Source organism: Sparus aurata, chromosome 9 (assembly GCF_900880675.1).
Source record: "Sparus aurata chromosome 9, fSpaAur1.1, whole genome shotgun sequence".
Taxonomy (NCBI): domain Eukaryota; kingdom Metazoa; phylum Chordata; class Actinopteri; order Spariformes; family Sparidae; genus Sparus; species Sparus aurata.
This window is the reverse complement of record NC_044195.1, coordinates 4,940,067-4,960,548: the sequence shown is the minus strand read 5'-3', so window position 1 is coordinate 4,960,548 and position 20,482 is coordinate 4,940,067. Positions and strand designations below refer to the sequence as shown.

General features: G+C 40.3%; 1 protein-coding gene across 1 annotated transcript; it reads left to right on the top strand.

Annotated features, from left to right (window-relative positions):
• Nucleotides 1-1,944: 1,944 nt before the first annotated feature.
• epsti1 (epithelial stromal interaction 1) lies at nucleotides 1,945-19,500 on the top strand. Its single transcript, XM_030427321.1, has 10 exons — nucleotides 1,945-2,225; nucleotides 6,606-6,664; nucleotides 6,767-6,850; nucleotides 6,986-7,059; nucleotides 7,202-7,285; nucleotides 9,629-9,702; nucleotides 12,577-12,661; nucleotides 15,180-15,250; nucleotides 15,657-15,865; nucleotides 18,779-19,500. The coding sequence occupies exons 1-10, from the start codon at nucleotides 1,948-1,950 to the stop codon at nucleotides 18,922-18,924; spliced, it is 1,164 nt and encodes a 387-aa protein (XP_030283181.1). The 5' UTR covers nucleotides 1,945-1,947; the 3' UTR covers nucleotides 18,925-19,500.
• Nucleotides 19,501-20,482: the final 982 nt, after the last annotated feature.

Genomic DNA, 20,482 nt, shown 5'->3' with positions numbered 1-20,482 from the left:
GTTTAATGTGTTTAGAAGAAAATGGCTGAATTTGCTTTACACGGACTTTGACTGTTGATGTATTAATTACTCTGGATTAAGTCTTTGGATGAAAAGAACTCCTACCATATTTTAGAGACGGTTTAGAAGTAGGCTATAGAGATTAGGCTATATATATATTGAAAAAAATTAATTAAATATGCACTACATACACACTGTAATCACTTTTATCTGCTTCTATTTGATCAACTTACTTGCATTGAGATGATATTATCCAAATATAAAAAGCTCTGTTTTGTCCATCTTTCCATCCAGCCAGTATTCTGCCCGATGCAGTTACCACAGTGACAATCACACAAAATTGAGCAGCCAAAAAACGCAATCAGAACTATAAGCTCAAAATCGACTCAAATTAATAAAAAATCGGTCCACTGGGAGTTCAAATATGGCCACTTTTGGTTTAAACTGTCATTTTGAATTTTGAAAATGTCAGAAATGGCCAAGCAGTTGCTGAAATATTGCCCATATAGGCGATCAATGCTAATTAATGCTAATAATGCTAATTATGCAAATTGCCCAACATATACAAGTTAGCAACCAGAAGTTTCTTAATACTGGGGACCCACACTGTACATTTCTAACATAAAACTTTGGTGTACTCAACATTTCCTGGTTCACAATGGGGCTCTATGGGCTGGCAAGACTGCTCACCTCTTTGCAAATGCACCTGTAACGACTCATAATTATCAATTACAGGGCCAATAAAGATTATACTTTTTCAATACTTGTCATGTATTGAAGCTTTAGTTATGTAAAAGTTCATACACATAAATAAAACTATAAAATGTAAACTTTGGTATTCATTTGAACACTTTATCTTGTGCAGGAACTTGAAAATCACTGTGTATTAAGCATATTTCATTGATAATGATATACTGCTAATATGAAGTTTTTTTTCTGAGGGCTCCTAGGCCAAAATTACACTGCTTTTATCACCTCTGTAACGGTATTTTCATTATGCCACCGGACTAAGTATGGTGGATCTGATGAGTTGACTCAATGCAGCTAGCTGGTTAGCACAGTTACTACTGCCAGTGACTTTAGACTGGGTGGCAGGTGTTCAAATCCCAAGATGGGCAATTATGTTACAGTTTGATCAACATGATCTGGAGAAGAAGAGCTTGCTTTAAAAAAACAAATGAACAAAAAAAATGGATATGAAAAGTATTTTTATCAGTAGTCACAAGGAATTGTATTTTGCACCATTATTGGTAAGTGTTATCAGGAAGTATGTCCCTGGTGACACAGGATCTTATACCCATGCTTTCAACAATCCCTGAAGAACTCTTTCTTCCAAAAAGGGTTCTCTGGATCAAAATAGTTCTTACTGGAACCCTTAGTGTTACCAAGAACCCTTTTAAAACCCTTTATTCAGGGAAGGGGTTTTAAAGGGTTCTCTGGATCAAAATGGATCTTACTGGAATCATTAGTGTTACCAAAAACCCTTGAAAAACCCTTCTGAAAGGGTTTTTCAGAAGCAAACGGTTCCAGAACCTCAGCCCTCGTAGAAGAACCCTTTTGGAACTGTTATTTCTAAGAGTGTAGGCCTATTATATGTTATTGTAGTTGGTATTAATATCATATGATATCATCATGTGATAGACAGATACTAAGGAAAAAAAGGCTGATTTCAGTTTGCAAAGCTACTGTAGGCTACATGGAATGGTGTATGGTTTGAGGTGTTATGTACAGATTGCCAATGTAGTAATGCACTTGTAACATGTAAGGTAGGAAGGATAATTAGTTGAGAAGCACAGAAAGGTTTTCTTGTCTTTCATTATTTTGACTCTTCTGTGCCATAACTGTGAATATGACTTTGATGTTCGTTGTGACACAATAAACCCGCAGATTTCACCTGTTATTCCAGCAGATGGCGCTATGTCATTACAGTGGCGGAACACATGACTCATGGGTACTCGTAATTATCCATGTAAAAAAAACACTGCACTAAGAATAGAAGCACAACATGACCGGATAGCCCAGCTTGGTGTGGAGATCACCTGGAGGCTGTCACTGATAATGGATCCGTATGACAACCAGAGAGAGCAGCTGAACCCCAGGAGAACCCCTGCTCACCTCATGGAGAGGACTGCAGGTGTATCTGACACCGACCCTATAGCTGAGGATGCCCAAACACATGCACCTGACGGCCGGGCTCCACCAGCGACTGACAGGCAGCCACGGTAGTGAGTATTAGACCAGTTTCATGGAAATTATGACAACTTTGACAAACTATTTTGAGATAACTTCAGCACAGACATGTCGTCTGACTTTACAACGATGTAGGCTAGTAATTACAGTCGTAACTCTTCACAGCCAGCTTAGCTAACATTTACTCTGTTGGAGTTCTAACATTTAACTTATAAAAACATGTTGTTGATAAGGTAGCAGTGAATCGCTGTTGTTCACTTTCACTTTCGTTTCAGGTGATTAGAGAGTAAAACGGTGCCTTCACTGTTTCGCGTAAATCAGAGCTGCTGGTGACATGTGGGGTCCCGAACGTAGCTTAAACTGCTATTTAAACGACGACGTTTATCTTGGCTGTGCTTTTACCTTTATATTGTGACAAAATATATTGTAATATTGTGATATTGTTGCTTTACATTAACTGCCGCTTGAGCAACTTACTTTCAGTTGTGTTTGACTTGAAGGCAGCACCGTGTTGTCGCTGGGCGAGGTGGAGTTGATTTGAATAGCTTTGTATTAGAGTTCTCAACGGGCCTGAAAATTACAACCCGACCCGACCCGGCCCGCGGGTTTTTAAGCCCGAACCCGACGCAGCCCGACACAGCAGTATGAATTGTCTGGCCGAACCCAGGCCGAACCCGACCCCCCGCGCCTGCATTGTTTTCTAGTGTTGTGTTCATGAACTGATTCGTTCCTTTCTCAGTTCAGTTGAGCTCAGCCGCGAGCATGCTGGCCGGGAGTGGTACAACCGCGACTTACTCAGAGAACTGTGAGGACGTGATTCATGTTCCGTACTGCTTAAATTAGCGCTGTGTTGCCAACATCCGTGTAGCATCATGTTAAGTGATTTTACTGTGCACAGGGGACACCTATACCGTGTAATAATTTTAGTGCATCTATACCACTCAAAGCAGCGCTGCGTCTCCCGGGAATGATTGTGTACTATAGTCCGTGAACGCATCTTCCCTCAGTAAGTGAACGTGAACCTCAGGGCTGAATAATGAACTGAATGACGGATCGTTTGGCTGCTATCAGTTCAGGGCGTTGGAGAGCACTGAACGATTCGGTGAACGAATCTGGTCCTTGTATCTTTTGGTCATTCGATTTTCCTTTCAGAAACGGGTATTAAAAAACAAAAAACTAGTTCATTTTCGTTTTAGAATATAAACATTTAAATTGAAATACAAGGCGTTTTTCTTTTTCATGGTCAAAAAGGGATGAGCGAAATTATAAAAATGATTCGATTTTCATTTTCTATTTCATATAACAAAAAATAAAATCACTAGAAAACAGAAATGGAAAAAAGGTCTGTTTATTCATATTCTGAGACCGGATGTTGTCATTTACTGGACAGTGCTGGGTAGAAGAAACAGTAGGCTAGTAGGCTACGGCGGGGCAATCTACCGTGACACATGGATATGGAACTGCGGTCAAGCCAGCTGTTACCCCGATCTCAGTGGTCAAATCAGCCGCACTTAAATTTTGAGTGTACAAGTATTCTCAGCATTATGGTAAATGCGGACTTTCGGTTTTCAAAATAAAGATATTAAGAACAGTAAGCGATAATTCGAACACACATTTAATAAAATATGTTACATTAAAGCGTTTCATGACCCCATGATGAATAAAAAACACTTAAAGGAGAACTTCGGTCGATTTCAACATGCAGCTTTATCGCTCAAGCTACCCTTGACTAACCAGTACCGAAAACGCGAACACTTTTGGTCCACCTCTTACAGAGCTCCTTGAACGGAGAGTTAGCAGTGACAGCTAACAGCATGGGGTCAGAACTTTACACTGTGTTTTAAGCATCTTAACATGCTCCAAATCTCACCCCAAAAGCAACATCAGCAGACACCTAAGAACACAGCACTGTAGTGTTTATGACTCACAATGAATAAAAAAGTGGTTAAAACAGTGTGTTTGTGCAAGCAGCCACATACCGTTTGTTGACATCCATGCCGTAGACCAAACTAGTCGATCCGTCGAGCGTGCGCTTACTCCCTCACTGGCAGCGACGGAAACTTGAATTTTGCAGACAGAAACGTATTCCAGCATTTTCGTTTTTCTGTTCATAACGTACATGTTCATGTTACAGCCTGTCATGAGCCATTAGCCTTACAATAGCCTGTCATGAGTCTATTCGCTCTTCACGAGAGACGTTTGCTCATGCTAATGGTTCTTGCAGGGAGCAGAGCAGAGAGTCTGTGATGATCGAAGCAGCGCTAGTTACTGAAAATGGTACGAGTTTGTGCAATGCCCAATTGTGGCAATAGAATGAAGAAATATAAGAATATAAGCTTCCACCGTTTGCCTCTCTACGACCCCGAAACATCACCGTTGTGGCTGGTCGTCCTTCAAATAGACGTGCAAACTCCGTATGAACTCTGTGCGGGTGACACATTGTGCGCTATCCTGGGACACAGTAGGCTGTATGATGTCCCACTCCTTACAGCATAGGCTTTCCTCTTCTGTATCCATTTGGACACAACATCCACAAGAGCACCACCAGGTCGCCGATGTCCTTGGCCGTAAAGCCGCCTCTGCCTGTTCTGCCGCTCTCTGCGCCTTTCTCTCCACTCTCTCGTTCTCTAGTGCTAGTAACTCCTCATCTGTATACTCCGGTACGAACAAATATGGACTACCGTCGAATTCAAAAGGTTCGTCGTCGATGTCTTCCACTTCGACATCAGACAAGCTCTCCATCGTGACTATTTCGGAAACAGCTACGATCATCACGGACTCTCTGCTCTGCTCCCTGCAAGAACCATTAGCATGAGCAAACAAGCTAGCTCTCGGTGCAGAGCGAATAGACTCATAACAGGCTATTGTAAGGCTAATGGCTCATGACAGGCTGTAACATGAACATGTACGTTATGAACAGAAAAATTAAAATGCTGGAATACGTTTCTGTCTACAAAATTCAAGTTTCCGTCGCTGCCAGTGAGGGAGTAAGCGCACGCTTGACGGATCGACTAGTTTGGTCTACGACATGGATGTCAACAAACTTTTTTATTCATTGTGAGTCATAAACGCTACAGTGCTATGTTCTTAGGTGTCTGCTGATGTTGCATACCTTTTGGGGTGAGATTTGGAGCATGTTAAGACGCTTAAAACACAGTGTAAAGTTATGACCCCATGCTGTTAGCTGTCACTGCTAACTCTCCATTCAAGGAGCTCTGTAAGAGGTGGACCAAAAGTGTTCGCGTTTTCGGTACTGGCTAGTCAAGGGTAGCTTGAGCGATAAAGCTGCATGTTGAAATCGACCGAAATTCAACTTTAATATCAGGTATCTTTACTGCACCCGTGTGAAAAATGCCAAAATAAAAGTCCCATATTCATGCCTCCAGTTTGCATATTTTCATATATTTGAGCTACTGTAAAAACACTTTGCTCAATATTTCCTTGCTATGGATGGTATATTTGACATCTACACATATAAGGCTACAACTATACTTGATATCAAGCATTTTTACTGTACCAATGTGGAGAAATTCAACAATAAAATTCCCGTATTTATACCTGCATATTCCATATTTTCATATATTTGACGTACTGTAAAAACTCTTTGCTCAATAATTCCTGGCTATGGATGGTATATTTGACTTTTACACATCTAAGACTACAACTATACATGATATCAAGGAGAAATTAAAAAATAAAAGTCCAATATTTATGCCTGGAGATTTAATATTTGACCATATTTGAGCTACTGTAAGAACACTTGTGTAGAAGTCAGATATATCACCCATAGCCAGGAATTATTGAGCAAAGCGTTTTTACAGTATGTCAAATATATGAAAATGTGGAATCTGCAGGTATAAATATGGGCCTTTTTTTGTTGAATTTATCCACATTGGTGCAGTAAAAATGCTTGATATTAAGTATGCCTGTAGTCTTATATGTGTAGAAGTTAAGTATACCATCCATAGCCAGGAATTAATGAGCAAAGTGTTTTTACAGTAGCTCAAATATATGAAAATATGCCACTTGGAGGTAGAAATGGGGAATTTTATTGTTGAATTTCTCCACACTGGTACAGCAAAAATGCTTGATATCAAGTATAGTGGTAGTTTTAGATGTGTAGATGTCAAATACACCATCAGTAGCCAAGAAATATTGAGCAATGTGTTTTTACAGCACCTCAAATATGGTCTAATATGCAAACTGGAGGCATAAATATGCCTCCAGTTTGGAGGTGAGGAAGCTGTTTCACATAGTTTTGGTATTGATACCTATCTATTTTGTTGATGCATTAGTTTGCTGCATGTAAGTCTGTTTTAACTTTAATACTAAGTGATGCAGACACTGAGAGAGTAGTGAGGCTTAACAGTATCCACAGCCCATTTAATCCCAATCAAGCTCTTTCTGTCTCTCAGCTCGGATGGATTCACCATGATTGCACCAAACGAATCTCGGCGAAGCAAGATGCAAATGAGTAGGCTGACACTGCTGCTTTTAACTACCCTTCCTATTTTTATATTGATCTTCAAACATACTGAAAATTATCACCAAGTAATTAAGGTTTATTTTGCCATAGTGTCTCAGAAAGAACTGGAGGACCTTCAAAGATGGAAAGAGGCAAACAGAGCTCCCCCTGTGCACCTGAATCCAGAGAGGCTGGGTAAACCAATACACACAATGTCCACTGTCACATTCACCTTATCCTCAACTAATTTTTGTAACACTAATCTTATTTGGGAATGCTTATACACACTTCCTCACTGACATGGTGTTATCTGTTTTTTAATGTATCAAGGTGGTTCTGTATCACTGGATGAAGCCAGACAAAAGCAGTTTAAGGACTTACGTTGCTCCAAACTGCAGAAGAAGGTACTTTATCCTGTTAATATATATGCACCTTTAAATATATTTTGAACTCGTTGTGAAGTATTTACATGACATACTTTTTAGTGTTTTTTCTTTGTGATGGCTGAGCCACAGTGACATTTTTGATGCAACCTGTTGTTTCAAGCTGAAAAAAGAAGACATGGACAGGAGGAAGAGACAAGAAGAGGAGGAGGAGTTACAGAAGATGAAAAATGAAAAGAGGGAGATGGTAAGACCAACAATATGTATTTTGGCCTTCTCGCAAAAGCATTTCTCATATACGTTCGGTTAGCAATAAAACCTGCCCTCAAATAACCTGCCACCCTTTTTATTTCTATTTCAATTATTTTTGAAAACAAAGCATTAAAATCTAAGACGAACCAACCATTAAACACATTCTATGTATTAAACTCCCTTTGGGGGTTTTCTTTGAAGATGAAGTAATAACTAACAAGTTTGGCATCTCCTCTCTGCCTCAACACTTCTGACTCTATTTCAGTTAGCACAGTGATATCCTGTATTTCCCAGAGTGCGTTTTGACAAACCCCAGAGTTCCATGTCAGGAATGTACTGCACTCAGCCATGAGTTGTGAGTGTAGGTGGAACAAGAAATAGCAGTTGCAATACTTTCACTGTATTGTGATATTTTGGAACTTCCAGCTTTAAAGACAAAGTAATGGTGAAAGCATTTTATTTAATTTTTTTTTTACCTGAGGCCATTATAATGAGTTGGCAGCTGGATGAATCAAGGAGGAATACATTTGGTTGATCAGTGTACCTGCAGCACTCCTGCCTGCCTGTACTGTGGGGCAGAGGAGAGAGAGCTGACCTGTTTTTGTGCTGACAGCAATTATACACGTTTTTCACTGTGCAGCGCGAGGGCATGTGAAAAGTGTTTCTTGCCATTGTGTGAGGGTTTGTAGAGCTGTTTAGAATTATAGTCCTGTTTATCATCCCAATGTTTACAAAATGTATCCATAATCTGGTAACAGTAATCTATATTGTAATTTATCAGAATGCAGTTACCCTTTCTTGTCAATGTAATTCGGTCTAGTACAGCACCATCACTACGACTTCAATACTAAAACATATGATTCAGTGAACACAACATTATAGGCGTCGTTTAAGTAGAGAGTGTTATTGGATTTCATTAAACTGTACAGGTGTCCTTTATAAGTGGGGTGTGTGATAGTAAGTGTGTTCTCTGGAAGGCTGTGGGAGTCCTTGACAGTGGCTGTTTAAGCTGTTATTCTGCAACTAAAGAAACACATGCAAATGAAAAACAAAAAATTAATAAGCATGCTCAGCGACTGTAAAATTATGGAGCATAACAAAATTCATTGCAACTATCGTGAATTTACCCGAAAACAGATTTGTGACTCATGACACCTGAGAGACAAAGACATGAGAGACCTTCTGAAGGGTAGATACAAATTTGAGTAGATTTGGTGTTGGTGTTTCTGGTAGTGTTATGAAGATGCGCAGCTCCACTGAAACATGTCGCTATGTGGTGACAGCCATCCACTCCATGGCATTTTTTGTCCTCCCTCAGTGAGGAACAATATCATGTTTAGCCTCAAGATGTCAGTAGAGACAAGCATCCACCTGAGCTGGAGCAGGTCCATGTGTCTGAGAGCAGTCTCTTTCCCTCGAACAGCCTGTACTGAAGCCAACCTTGATTTATGGTCTCATGGGTTTCCATCAGCCCGAGACAGCTTCTCACTCTGTTCTCAGACATGTTCTACCCCACGTCTGGCCCACCTCTTGTCCACTAGTGGTTAATGAATTGCTGCAGTAATGTTGAAGGGTGATTAATGCTATAGACCAAAGCATTAATCCACAGATCTCATCCTGTTGCGTGATGATCTCTATGAAGCCATAGGAATGTAGTGGTAATCCAACAAACAAACGTATGAATGTGAAGCATCCTTTTCTAGTCTATTGACGTGATCTAACAAGAGGCTGTCAAAAACATGTCTCTAGGACATGAAAACATCTATCCACACTTGGGCTGCACATGTCACTGGTGTCAGAATATGATTTAAAAAAATTGAAATGTAATTCTAAAACAAAAATGTGTTTCTCTTGCCAGCAAATGCACTGAAATTACAACCGACAGAAAGGGTTTTCATTTTTTTTTTTAACAGGAAAATGCAGTTGAGTCAACAATAAATGTATCATCTTCCAAAATGTCACATTCACTATAAAAAAATGTTATATTGATAAATGTTTCTTTTGACATGTCTCTAATGGTATTTTTATTGATACATTTGACTGACATATTGTCTGTGGTATATTAAAAACAAATTGTCGAAGCTCATATGTAAGTTATATCATGAACTTGAAAGTCATGTTTTTCAAGTGATATTCAGGGAAGTACCACTGCATGTGCATGTATAATATGTCTGTAATTACAGTGCATCAGAATACCTCATATTCTACAATTTGCTTAAAGCCCATAAACCACATGTAATGTATGTTGGGAAAACGGGACATGGCATATGTATGTATGGCGGCGGCATGCCGTGCGTCCGGCTGTCTGATGTGGGGTGACTGTTGTGATGTATTGTAGGCAGAGCGCCTGGAGGAGAAGCGACGACAGGAGGAGCAGAGGAGGAGGGAGATGCTCCAGCAGGATCACCTCAGGTCAGCTCTGGATCAGGTTAACTTGGGTCCCATCGCAGTCACTCTGTGGTATTGTGTTGGTTGGGGTGTACTGTGTTGTGTTCTTTCTTGCTTGCAATGGATCTTAGTCATAGATGTGGCATCAGATGACAACATCTCCTGCCTTTTACAAAAGAAGCACCCAGTGTCTGATCCTCTGCTGACCTATAATTGTCATTTAAGTTTGAGCAGGCATTTAGCATTTTCTGTTGTCAGAAAAGAGAAAAATAGGATATCAGTTAGTATTTTAGGGGAAGCAAGGGACACAGGTGCCACAAGGTCCACTTTTGATCACCCCATCTCTATTCAAACTCGCAAGTAGTTGGAATACCTGATTTCCTTGGACTACATAATTAATAACATAACTGGAATGGCCATCAGTAGAGCTCATACCTTTTGTACTGATCGTAGCATAGGCATATATAGGCTTATACCAGCAAGCTAAATATGCCAGATTTTTTTTTATTTCAAAAAGATCCATGCATTATTCCCTGCACAAAAATGTAGAATAATGCCACATCTTGCAAGGTTTAAGAAAGTGAGAAAGAAATCATGTATCACGCCCTTATCTAGATCCACACCAAGTCATTGGGGTCTAGTCTGAGCTGAGACCAATCCTCCATCCAAGTCTGGTAGAAGTCCATTCTGTAGTTTTGTGTAATCCTGCTGACAAACCAATCAAACAACGAACAAACACACACAGGGGAAATCAGTCATGCTGGGAACAACTGTGCTTTAACCAATGCTAATGCTAATATGCCAACCTGCTCACAATGACAGGGTTAACATACTAATGTTATGTAGGTATAGTGGTCACCATGCTGTCTTAGTTCAGAATGGTAGCGTGCTAACATTTTTATAACTGACACTTAACATAAAGTAGAACTGAGGCAGATTGGTATGTCATTAGTTTTGTTGCAATTTAGTCATGAACCAAAGTACTGAACAAATTGACATTTTGACCTGACATTGGGGCTAAATGAAAACTCAAAATTTACCATCACCAAATGATCACATGAATGCGTACCAAATTTCATGCCATTTCACTCATTGTCTGATATGTTAAACTGCTTATGACACTGTATACTAATACTGTACTAGTAGGAAAAGTCAGGGAACTTTCAAAGTTGGATGACAGATTTTCACTGTGCGGTAAATGCCCATGTCTTTTACAATTCTAATTCCTTTGTTAGAATTTCTTGTAAAATATATTTATCACAAAACAGAAGCTGGGATAGCCTTACATAAAATGTGTTCAAGTGTGTTATCAGTATACTCTTTTTAAACTAAAATTAAGAGAAAATACTTTCAGTTTACATTTTATGTTAATATCAGAGATATACTTATATAAAGTCATAATTAAGTATAGATCAAAATGGCTAAAAACAGTGCCTATCCAGCTTACTTGCAATGAATAGCCGTAGTGTGCGGTGGCAGTCTGACTAAAACCTGAGGCACTCTGACAAGTTTAAGTTATTCATGAATGGATATGCGTTGATAAATGTCTTCATCAGGACATGAAATACACAATGAAAAACTGGTTATACACCAAAAATGTAAATATAGTTTATGAAGTATATATGTCTTATACTTGTACTGGCACTATAATTGTGAGTTAACTTCAAGTCTACTTAAAGTACAGCTAAAGTATAAAAAATAATACCTAATAGTTAACTCGTGGTGTACTTTAAGGTACAAAAATAATGTGAAAATAGTCAACCTAATGTATGATGTTAACTTCACTTAAAGAATCTTAAGGGTATAAGTAAGTTTACTGAGGGCATGCTTAATGTCACAGGCGTGACCATGTCCCTGAAATAGTGTTTTCCCGTCTTTTCCCTTTCCTTATGCTCCCATTTGTACCCTTACTAGTATACTTCTGGTAGATTGATATTAATGTACTAATACAGTAGACTTGGGAAATATAGTTGAACTGTACCATAGGTGAAATGTATAAGTATGCTAAACCAACTAGCCCCAGCCTGCCCTGGTCCATGGCTGCTGTACAAATGGTATAACATCAAGACTCTCCTGTTGCTCTGAGCTGCCTTTTCAGCCTGCTAGCTGCACGGCTGCACACACAGCTACAGTTAGCAGCACTTAGCAGTTGTGCTAGTGATTTGTTTGTATTGAGCATGAATTTAATAGGTGGCCAAGTTCTTTCATACTGCAGCTTTAACTTTATTTGATAATAAACTTGAAGTACACTTCTTTTTGAAAGGTTCCTAGGTACTTGAGAAGCAGTTTAAAAAAAAAAATGCCATAAATTCATTAATACTACTGTTTTCACACACTGAGTAGCACTCCGCTTGATTAATGAATTGACCTGTACATGGAAAGCCAGTGGAGAGCCCCTTTAATGTGGCCGGGGGTTTCAAAAGTATATTCATTAGAGACAATAATGATGTAGGGTGTGTAGTGTCCACACAAAGTTTTTATGCCATACAAGCCGACAACGTTTTAAATCGAATTCCCCAAGATGTTATCAGAATATTAAACATGCTGCTCTGGGGGAAATTGCTTGTCAAGTAGCATCTCTGGTTTCTTTACAAGACAAACTAAAAAATGGAGACAGCAGACCAATGTGTGAACCTGAAGAACAATGAAGATACTCAGACACAGGGCTGAGTTGATGAAGTGAGACAGCGTAGCAGACCAGATGCTTGTGAACAGCGAGAACAGTGTCAGAGAGGGAGAAACAAACTTGGTCAACTTGGGGGGACTCCAGCCTGTTAGCATCCCAGGCTTGTAGAGTGTCTGTGGCGTAAACGAACACTCCTCCCTACCTCATCATTCATGTGTGTTTCTGTGTTTGTCTTTGGCAACAAAAGGATGTAATGTGTGTATTTATTGCAGGAAGACTGAGCGTTTTTTGAATAGGTTTGAGACGAGAGCCCCAGGTCCAGTGACATCCAGTGGTGCCGCACACACGTCATCTAGGGTAAGCCAGCAACCACATAATGTGTGTGTGTGTGTGCTCTTGTATGTGCTTTCACATGTTTTGTTTGTAGACACAGTATGTGCCCAAATGTACACACATACACACACACACACACACACACACACACACACTTGCTCTATGGGTCCCAGGGTTCAGTGTTGAGTCTCATATCTGTGGCTATGGGGTCGGAGACTGAAGCTCTGTGGTCATTCACACCAATAGATCTGCCTTTGTAAGCTGTTTTCTCAGTAAATACTAAGAAACATCGTCCGGGGCAGTGCGGGTGTTAAGCGGTATCCTCAGTGGGCCGGGTGGGGTGAGGAGCCAGATCCCCCTGCAATTATCTCCTGGTCAGAGTTGGGGCACACAGCAGTACAGCAAGCTCATGGTTAAGTAAAGGGAAGTGTAAATACACAGACGGATAAGGCCGGTGCTTTTCCTCTCCTCTGCCTCTCAATGTTATCTGTCCGTCTGCCTGTCTGTCTGTTTGTCTGTCTGTCTTTCTGCTCCTTTCCCTCTCTTTTGTTTTCTCTGCTTCCTTTTCTCTTTTCTCAGCCTCTCTTCCTCCCTGCCTGTTGGTTTTCCTGAGAGGGAAAGAGTGGAAGGCGGAGTTCAAGGGACTTCCCAGAGTTCACACTGAGCAGAGACAGAGACACAACACAACATGGCTGTGAAGAGCCCGCTGAAGTCAGAATAGAGTGGAATAACCTGCACGAGTAAAAGTACCTGGAGGAAACCCAAGCTCCTCACCAACCAATCTCATGCCCTGTCTGCCAAAGGGGGCAACTGCTTGCCCTCACAATAAATAACTTTCCTCTTAATTAACAATCTTTTTTTGGCTAATTGCTGCTATAAATTATCAAATCAATAGCTGCTGTAAATCTTAAATGTGAAGAGGTCACAGTTATTCTTAGCTCAGAAAACATACATTTATTGGAGCGTGTTGACAGCTTCTGTCAGAAAGTCAGACACAGTTCTAATAGTGTCTGTGCTCCTCCACCCAGCCTAGTGTCTGTCAGTGATGCTGTAACAGAGAAGGAGAGAGTGGGCTGGAAACAGCCGGAGGACACACTGCACTCCACACTGTATTCTGCTGCGAGTGTATTATGTGGCGACTGACAGCACTGTTAAAAGTGCACACGCAGCTCCCTCGTGCACAGAGGGAATGTTTTCTTTTGGCCCTTTTCTCATTGTTGTGCATTTCTTTTCTCTCTTTTTCTCACATAGACCTGATGCAAATCTTTCACCAGGCAACTTAGTGGTGAGAGAGAGGGAGAAAGACCATGGGTCGAACTGAACAGAAAGCAGTCAGTTACAGTAATAAAGAAGTCTCTGTTTTATGGTGGGATACAGACACAGACACAGGGTCGAGGCAGACAGGCTAAGTGGATGATAGAGTTCACCAGATGATACCTGGTTACAGACAGCAACAAAGACTCTCCTCTTCTCCTCTTTTCCTCTCTTATTGCCTTTTCATTTCAGTGCTTTCCTCTCTTTCCTGTTTTCTTGTATCTTCTTTTCTGCAGTCTTGATTTGCCTCTCCTCTCCTCTCCTCTCCTCTCCTGACTCTCCTCTCCTCTCCTCTCCTGACTCTCCCAGGCTGCAGCTCTCTCTGATAGACGTCACAGATTAGGAGATGAAAGCTTGTGGCTGCGGAGCAGCAAAAGTCAAACTTCTTGATGTGGTTTTGTCCGGGACCCCTTCATATCCTCTATTTGTAGGTGTGTGTGTGTGTGTCTGTGTGTGTGTGTGTATATACATGTGTGTATCTGAGTGGGAGATTTAATACTTAGCTTTGTTTGGAGCACATAGTGCGCACACTGGTGGGCTGTGTGTTCCTTCTTCCTCAAGTGCCATCTTAAATAACCACCTCCCTGAACCATTAGCTCTCCTGGAGCAGGAAGGCAGAGAGTGACAATGAAGGAGTGTGTGTGTGTGTGTGTGTGTGTGTGTGTGTGTGTGTGTGTGTGTGTGTGTGTGTGTGCGCGCGTACTGATTATTGCCCTAGAAAGGAGACAAACACATTGAACTTTTACTTCTTTGCGTCATTCTGTCATATAACACTGTGTGTTTTCATATTTTTCATATTTGTCAGTAGCTGCTGCTGTTTTGCACACACCCAGTCATCCTCCCTATACAGTAGTTGGCTGCACAGGTGTTCTGCTCAGACTGTTCTGTTCCTGTGTCTTTCATGTATTTGCTTTGTTGTGTATTACAACTTGCTTTTGCAGGGTTTTCAGGAGGAACTAAATAATCCATGACAATCCATTGTCGGTGCCAGTCATGTGTTCTGATCTAGAGCACAGAATATAAGCCTGCACCTTCTATCAGAACTGTAGTTCTAACAGCTTCTTTATCGGTAGTTTGTTGGCTCAGTTATGTACATACTGTTGCTCCTGATAATGACATTTACAGTTAATACTGATAAAATTATTTCTCTCTTTCCCTATTCTTATATTGCCAGTATCAGTTTATTATAATTTCCTTTATACTTCAATTTATTTTCTTCTATGATCAGAGTGAGGCCATGGCGAGTAAACAGAGAGAGGAGTCAAAAAGTGTGAAAGATGTACAGCTTGAACACAAGAGGTAATGTACAACATGTTTATTTGATACCACTTTACAATTTAATCAGGTTCTGTCTCCAAATCTGAACACACAAAGCAGACAGTTATGTAAAAACACTGATCACATCAGTGCACAGATGACACTGAGGCATTAAACTGGATTCACACACAGACAAAACTGGACTCAACAAGATAAATTGTTTGTTTTGTTCATCATTTGGAGTAAAACCAGTTGAGACTGGCCGGGTCAGTAAATGCAAAGTGTGCTGTGTGCAGTTCACTGACCTCACTATATTTTAGTTGGAATTAAAGTTTGAAAAGCTGTCAAACACATCCCACATGCAGCCATGTAAAGCCTGCCAGCATGCAAAGTAGAGCATCAGTTAGTTTTATGTGGACCATTTTTTTGATTCATGATATTTTGACAGGGTGAACTCGGCCTTTCTTGACAAACTTGAGGGTCAAGACAGAGGGACTAAGAAAGAGCCAAAGTGGGAAGTCATGCAGGAGGTGGAGTATCCCTGTTCTACCTCTGACTTTAGGTACCAGCCGCCCAACACCTCTGGACAACAACACCCCCTCAATTACCTGGATACAGATCCAGATCAGAGGAGCTCTGGATGGAAAGAAGAAGCTGGTGAGCTGTGTGTGAATGGATGAATAACTCTGACTTCTGTTTCTCTCGCCTTTTTTTAGTTTTGCTCAATGCTGGTTAACCAAACCTCAATCAGACATGTGACAAGAGTTACCCACCTCATCCCTCCTTAGAGAATTGTGATTGTGTGTTTAGTCTGCGTTAAATCAAATGTCTTACGTGCTTCAAAAATGCAGGCAGAAAGTTATGCGTGGTACGTAGTGATCCTGGTGCTCTTGGCATTCAAATCCTGCTGATACTTGTAGTTTGTGGGAAGTGTGTGTGTGAGAAAGTATTTTCCCTTCTTTCTGGGCACAAACCTCTTCTTACTATGGATTGAGCAACACAGTACAGCAACACACACAAACACACACTCATTAGGCTTCTGTCAGTCAGAGAGGAAATTCTCCAGGAGCACCCAGGCTAGACTGACAGACATGGCCTGCAGCCAAACAGACACACCAAGGAGCAGTCCCACCCTTTAATAATTGGCCTGGATTGACATACACTGTACTGGGTTCGATACCTGACTGACTGCCATACACCTATGAATACCTGACACTCACAACGGAAGGAACACAAACAGAGAACGTCATGTTCATTATCCACTGTACTGAAGCAGTTCCTGCTACTGCACGTGTGCATGCTACGTGTCATGAAACTAGTTTTTTTCTTTAGCATATTGTTAAACAGAGGATTTTGTATTGAATCTTTTTAGGTTCTCTTTCATGGTACCTATCAGCCTTACACAATGCAATATAAGATAGATTTTAAAGTGATAATTCTGAGACATCCCTTGAGCATTAACATGCTCTTTTAGGTCTCAGAAAAGGTTTCCATTAGATTCATTTATTCTACTTATAGATATATTACTATAAAACTATATAGTTCCAATATAAGATCACAAACTGTTAATTCATAAATCATTTTCCAAGCAGCTCAAAACATTAATTTGCTCCAACTGTCAGGATTTGCTTGTGCAATAAAAGATACAGCCTGATAAAGACATCTGTGTTTGGAATGAAAGGGTTCAATTAGCGTTGTCGTTAAGACAGTACAGGATCTTAATCTTCTCTTCCAACAGTAAGTAGTAATGTCAGGTAATCATAATAAGGCAGCAGCATTCTTCTTGTAATAATTATACATAAAGACATGTTTTCAAAGAAAAGGTGTTTAGGATGAAACTGCCCAGAGGAAACGAAAATTGGAAAAGAGATCTCAGTAGTGTCTCATTCATTTCTCCTAGACAACTATGAGATCTGTGTGAGACCAAAGTGAGGCTGTGACTGATTTCTCCTGTTTCTCAATTGTTTCTCCTGAGAAACAGGTGCAGAAAATCTCAACTTGGGCTCCCTGTAAATTTCAAAGGAGATCTCATCAAGTTCTCAATGAAGTTTCAGAATATCTACCCAGTGCTGGAAAGGAGCAAGGTTTAAGCGGCAAAGTCTCAAGTCTCACCTATTGCGCCTAAGGAATTTTAGGAGAAACAAATGAGAAATGTTTGAGACCAAAAAAGACGACAACGAGACTGAAATGAGAACTCTCATTGAGCTCCTTTACGGCTCCATAGCCATAAAGGAGCAAGCTTTGAGCAGTAACATTTTCCTCTGGGTGAGCCTCATTTGTGAACTGAAAAGGTGCAGATTTTTCAGCTTTTGAATAGTAGCTACTGTACTAGCTAGGTCTTTGCTAACACAACATTAATAGGATACCATAAAAACGATAGCTATTCTACATACATGGGCTTACTGTTATGGCTAATAGCTAGCATTTATGTTAACCAAGCTAGATAGTTGAAATGAAATGTATTTTCTAAATACTAAGGGGGAGGGCACACATTACTATACTTACCATTAGTTGGCTTGGAAATCCACTAAGTTTATTTGAAATGTGTTTAAGTTACTAAGAGAAATTTCCATTTGCTGGTTATCGTTAGAAGTTTAACTAATTGGCAAGCTAAAGTTTAGTCTTAGCTTACACCTAACTGAAAGATTAGACTATAATTCAACTCCCACAGCCATCTTATGTTGGAAGGCCCATGCCAAAGAAACAGAGACAATTGAAGGGTGAGATACAGTGTCTAAGTAAACACTGAGTGTTATCAGCCTGGGTTACCACAGACTGTAATGTATACAGGTTCTGACTTCTCAGAGAGTGTAGTGTGAGGACCATCCTGTGTCAGATAAAGAGGCTCTTGACTACTTTATAGCCCAACTAAGTACGTGCCCATACAGCAGCCACAGAGCGATTTCATCAGTCTGACATTAAAGCGACTGTAAACTACCCAAGAATATTTAAAACCTTTGGTCCTCTCCTGCAATTGTGGGCACAGTTCTGCATGGTGTAATCCCACAACATCCTCTATCCATGGGTGCTGATCAGAACCTTTTCATTACCAGCACAAGCCTGGTTTGGTGAGGATCTCTCTTGCCTATACCAGACTTTTGCCCAGGCCTTCATTGCTAATCATCTGGCCCTAGAAATGGACTAGCCTGTGGCAGCGTGAATTACTGGGAGTTCGATCGTAGACAGTGTTGGTAATTGCAGGGAAGAGATTCCAAATTGGTTTTAAGCTGCCTGAAAGAAATGTCTGCCTTTAGAATCCCATGTTTGTCTTTGTCTTTGCCTTTTTTAGTGCATTTAAATTAGCTAAGGAAAGAGCATTGTGGAGATGCCTCACAGTTCTCGCCGGGTGATCGTGTGTGCAAATGTTCAACAGTTTGTACAAGCTCATCCATGACAAGAAAACAATAAACATATGATAAGACCTCCTATTGTTGTGCATGAGAGTGAGAGAAAGTGCATTGTAGTGTACGTCATGACAATCAAAGAACCCTCTTCCAGCAAGGCCTAGTGGGAACAATAATGATTGAATAGGGCTCTTAGAGAATCATTTCTTTCCTGTGTGTTTTCCAGACACTGATCCTGACTATGACTGGTCCTTGATGAAACTGATGAACAGCTTTCCAGACTGCTCCAGAGTGTTCCTGGAGGACATCCTCGACCAGTGCAACAGTGATTACAAGCAGGCCTATTCACTACTCATCAGCACGCTCAGTTGAGTTTTATGTGTCTTTAATGGCAGGATTGTCTTTCCCCTAATATTGTGTTTGACATTTAAGTATTTGGTCCAAATAAAAATGTTTATTAATAATAGCTAGAAGGAAGTCTCCTTCTTTGGTGGTGGATGAATGTACATAACTTTGCTGACAGCATTAAAGATGTACCTACAGCGCAGCATAATCTGTTTTTGATTATCCCATTAATCATGGAGTGTTTGGTGTCTTGTATCTGTCTGCATGCACAAGTGAGTCATGTCGGGTTTTTGCCTTGACATGGATTTAAATTGATGTTCGTTTTTACCAGTTTAGTTGAAGGTCATCGCTATGACTCATAATCTTCAGATCATATTTGGGGCTCTTAATTAAATCAGTGTGTGTGGATGGAAAGAGCTCAATCCAAATGCATGTTTTTGTTTGTTTCATAATCACAGTCATATGTGATGTATGTATAGCAGGATTCTTCAGGACAAAAAAGGATGCAAATCTGAAATTTGCTATAGAAAGGCCTTTTATGATTGTTTTAATTTTAAACTCACAGTAGCTTTATAGGACTTCAATAAAACACCTTTTTGTTGATTCTGTTTTTGACTGTCTGAATTTGTGTGTGTCATCAGTGTGTTTATATAATACTGGGTGGGGTTTCCAGGTGGGTAGTGGGCAATGCCAGCCTCAGCTGCCACCACTGAGCTGGACAGCAGATGGTTATCACCTGCACGAGGAAACAAAGAACAAAGGGTGGTGCTCTCATCATGGGGGACTAAAAACCCCCTTTTACTTCAACATGAAGTCATATAAGGAGTGTTTCAATGCTGATGTCATCCAGTAAATGTCTTTCCTCTGAAGATCAACAATGTCACTGGGCCAGTCAGGCATTCATGAGGACCAGAAACTAACAAAGATATCGAGATCTTTCTGATGCTTCAATTTAGGGTTACTGAGTTGTGAAACCACAAATGACACAGAATGTCATCATCGAAAGGCTCTGTTGATAACAAGCACCACTTGTCAAACACACGATGCGTAAAGGATATTAATACATGGGCGCAGGAACACTTCTGAAACAGTTGTAAGAAACATGATTGCATTATGGTTTCATTTGTGTTTTAAAGTGTCCCAACTTTTTTGGAATCAGAGTTGTAAATGACTTTTTTAAAGGTTATAAAGTTTTTTAGCTGGTATCTATAAATGACCACAATTTGATGCAGATTCTAAACCTGGTGATCTTAAGTAATGGTTAAGCATTTATGAAGTTCCAAATATTGAGTGGTACAAGGCTATCGGGTTTGGATTTGTCTTAATTGAGTTGAAGGGGGCTGCTGAGCCTTATAGCCACTCTACTCATTTACTCATAAGTAAAGAAAGGCTTAATAATCATATGAAATTATTTTAGTGTTCTTTAGTGACAGTAAAGATTTTTTTTTTTCTCACAAGTTAGGTTGGAATGCCCACAGCCTTACTGCCCCTGTGTGCATTACCACCTGAGCTTCTTTGTTAAAAGAAAGTGACCATGGATAACCTGTGTGTGTCACATAGTCTAGTGCTAGGCTGCCCAAATTGT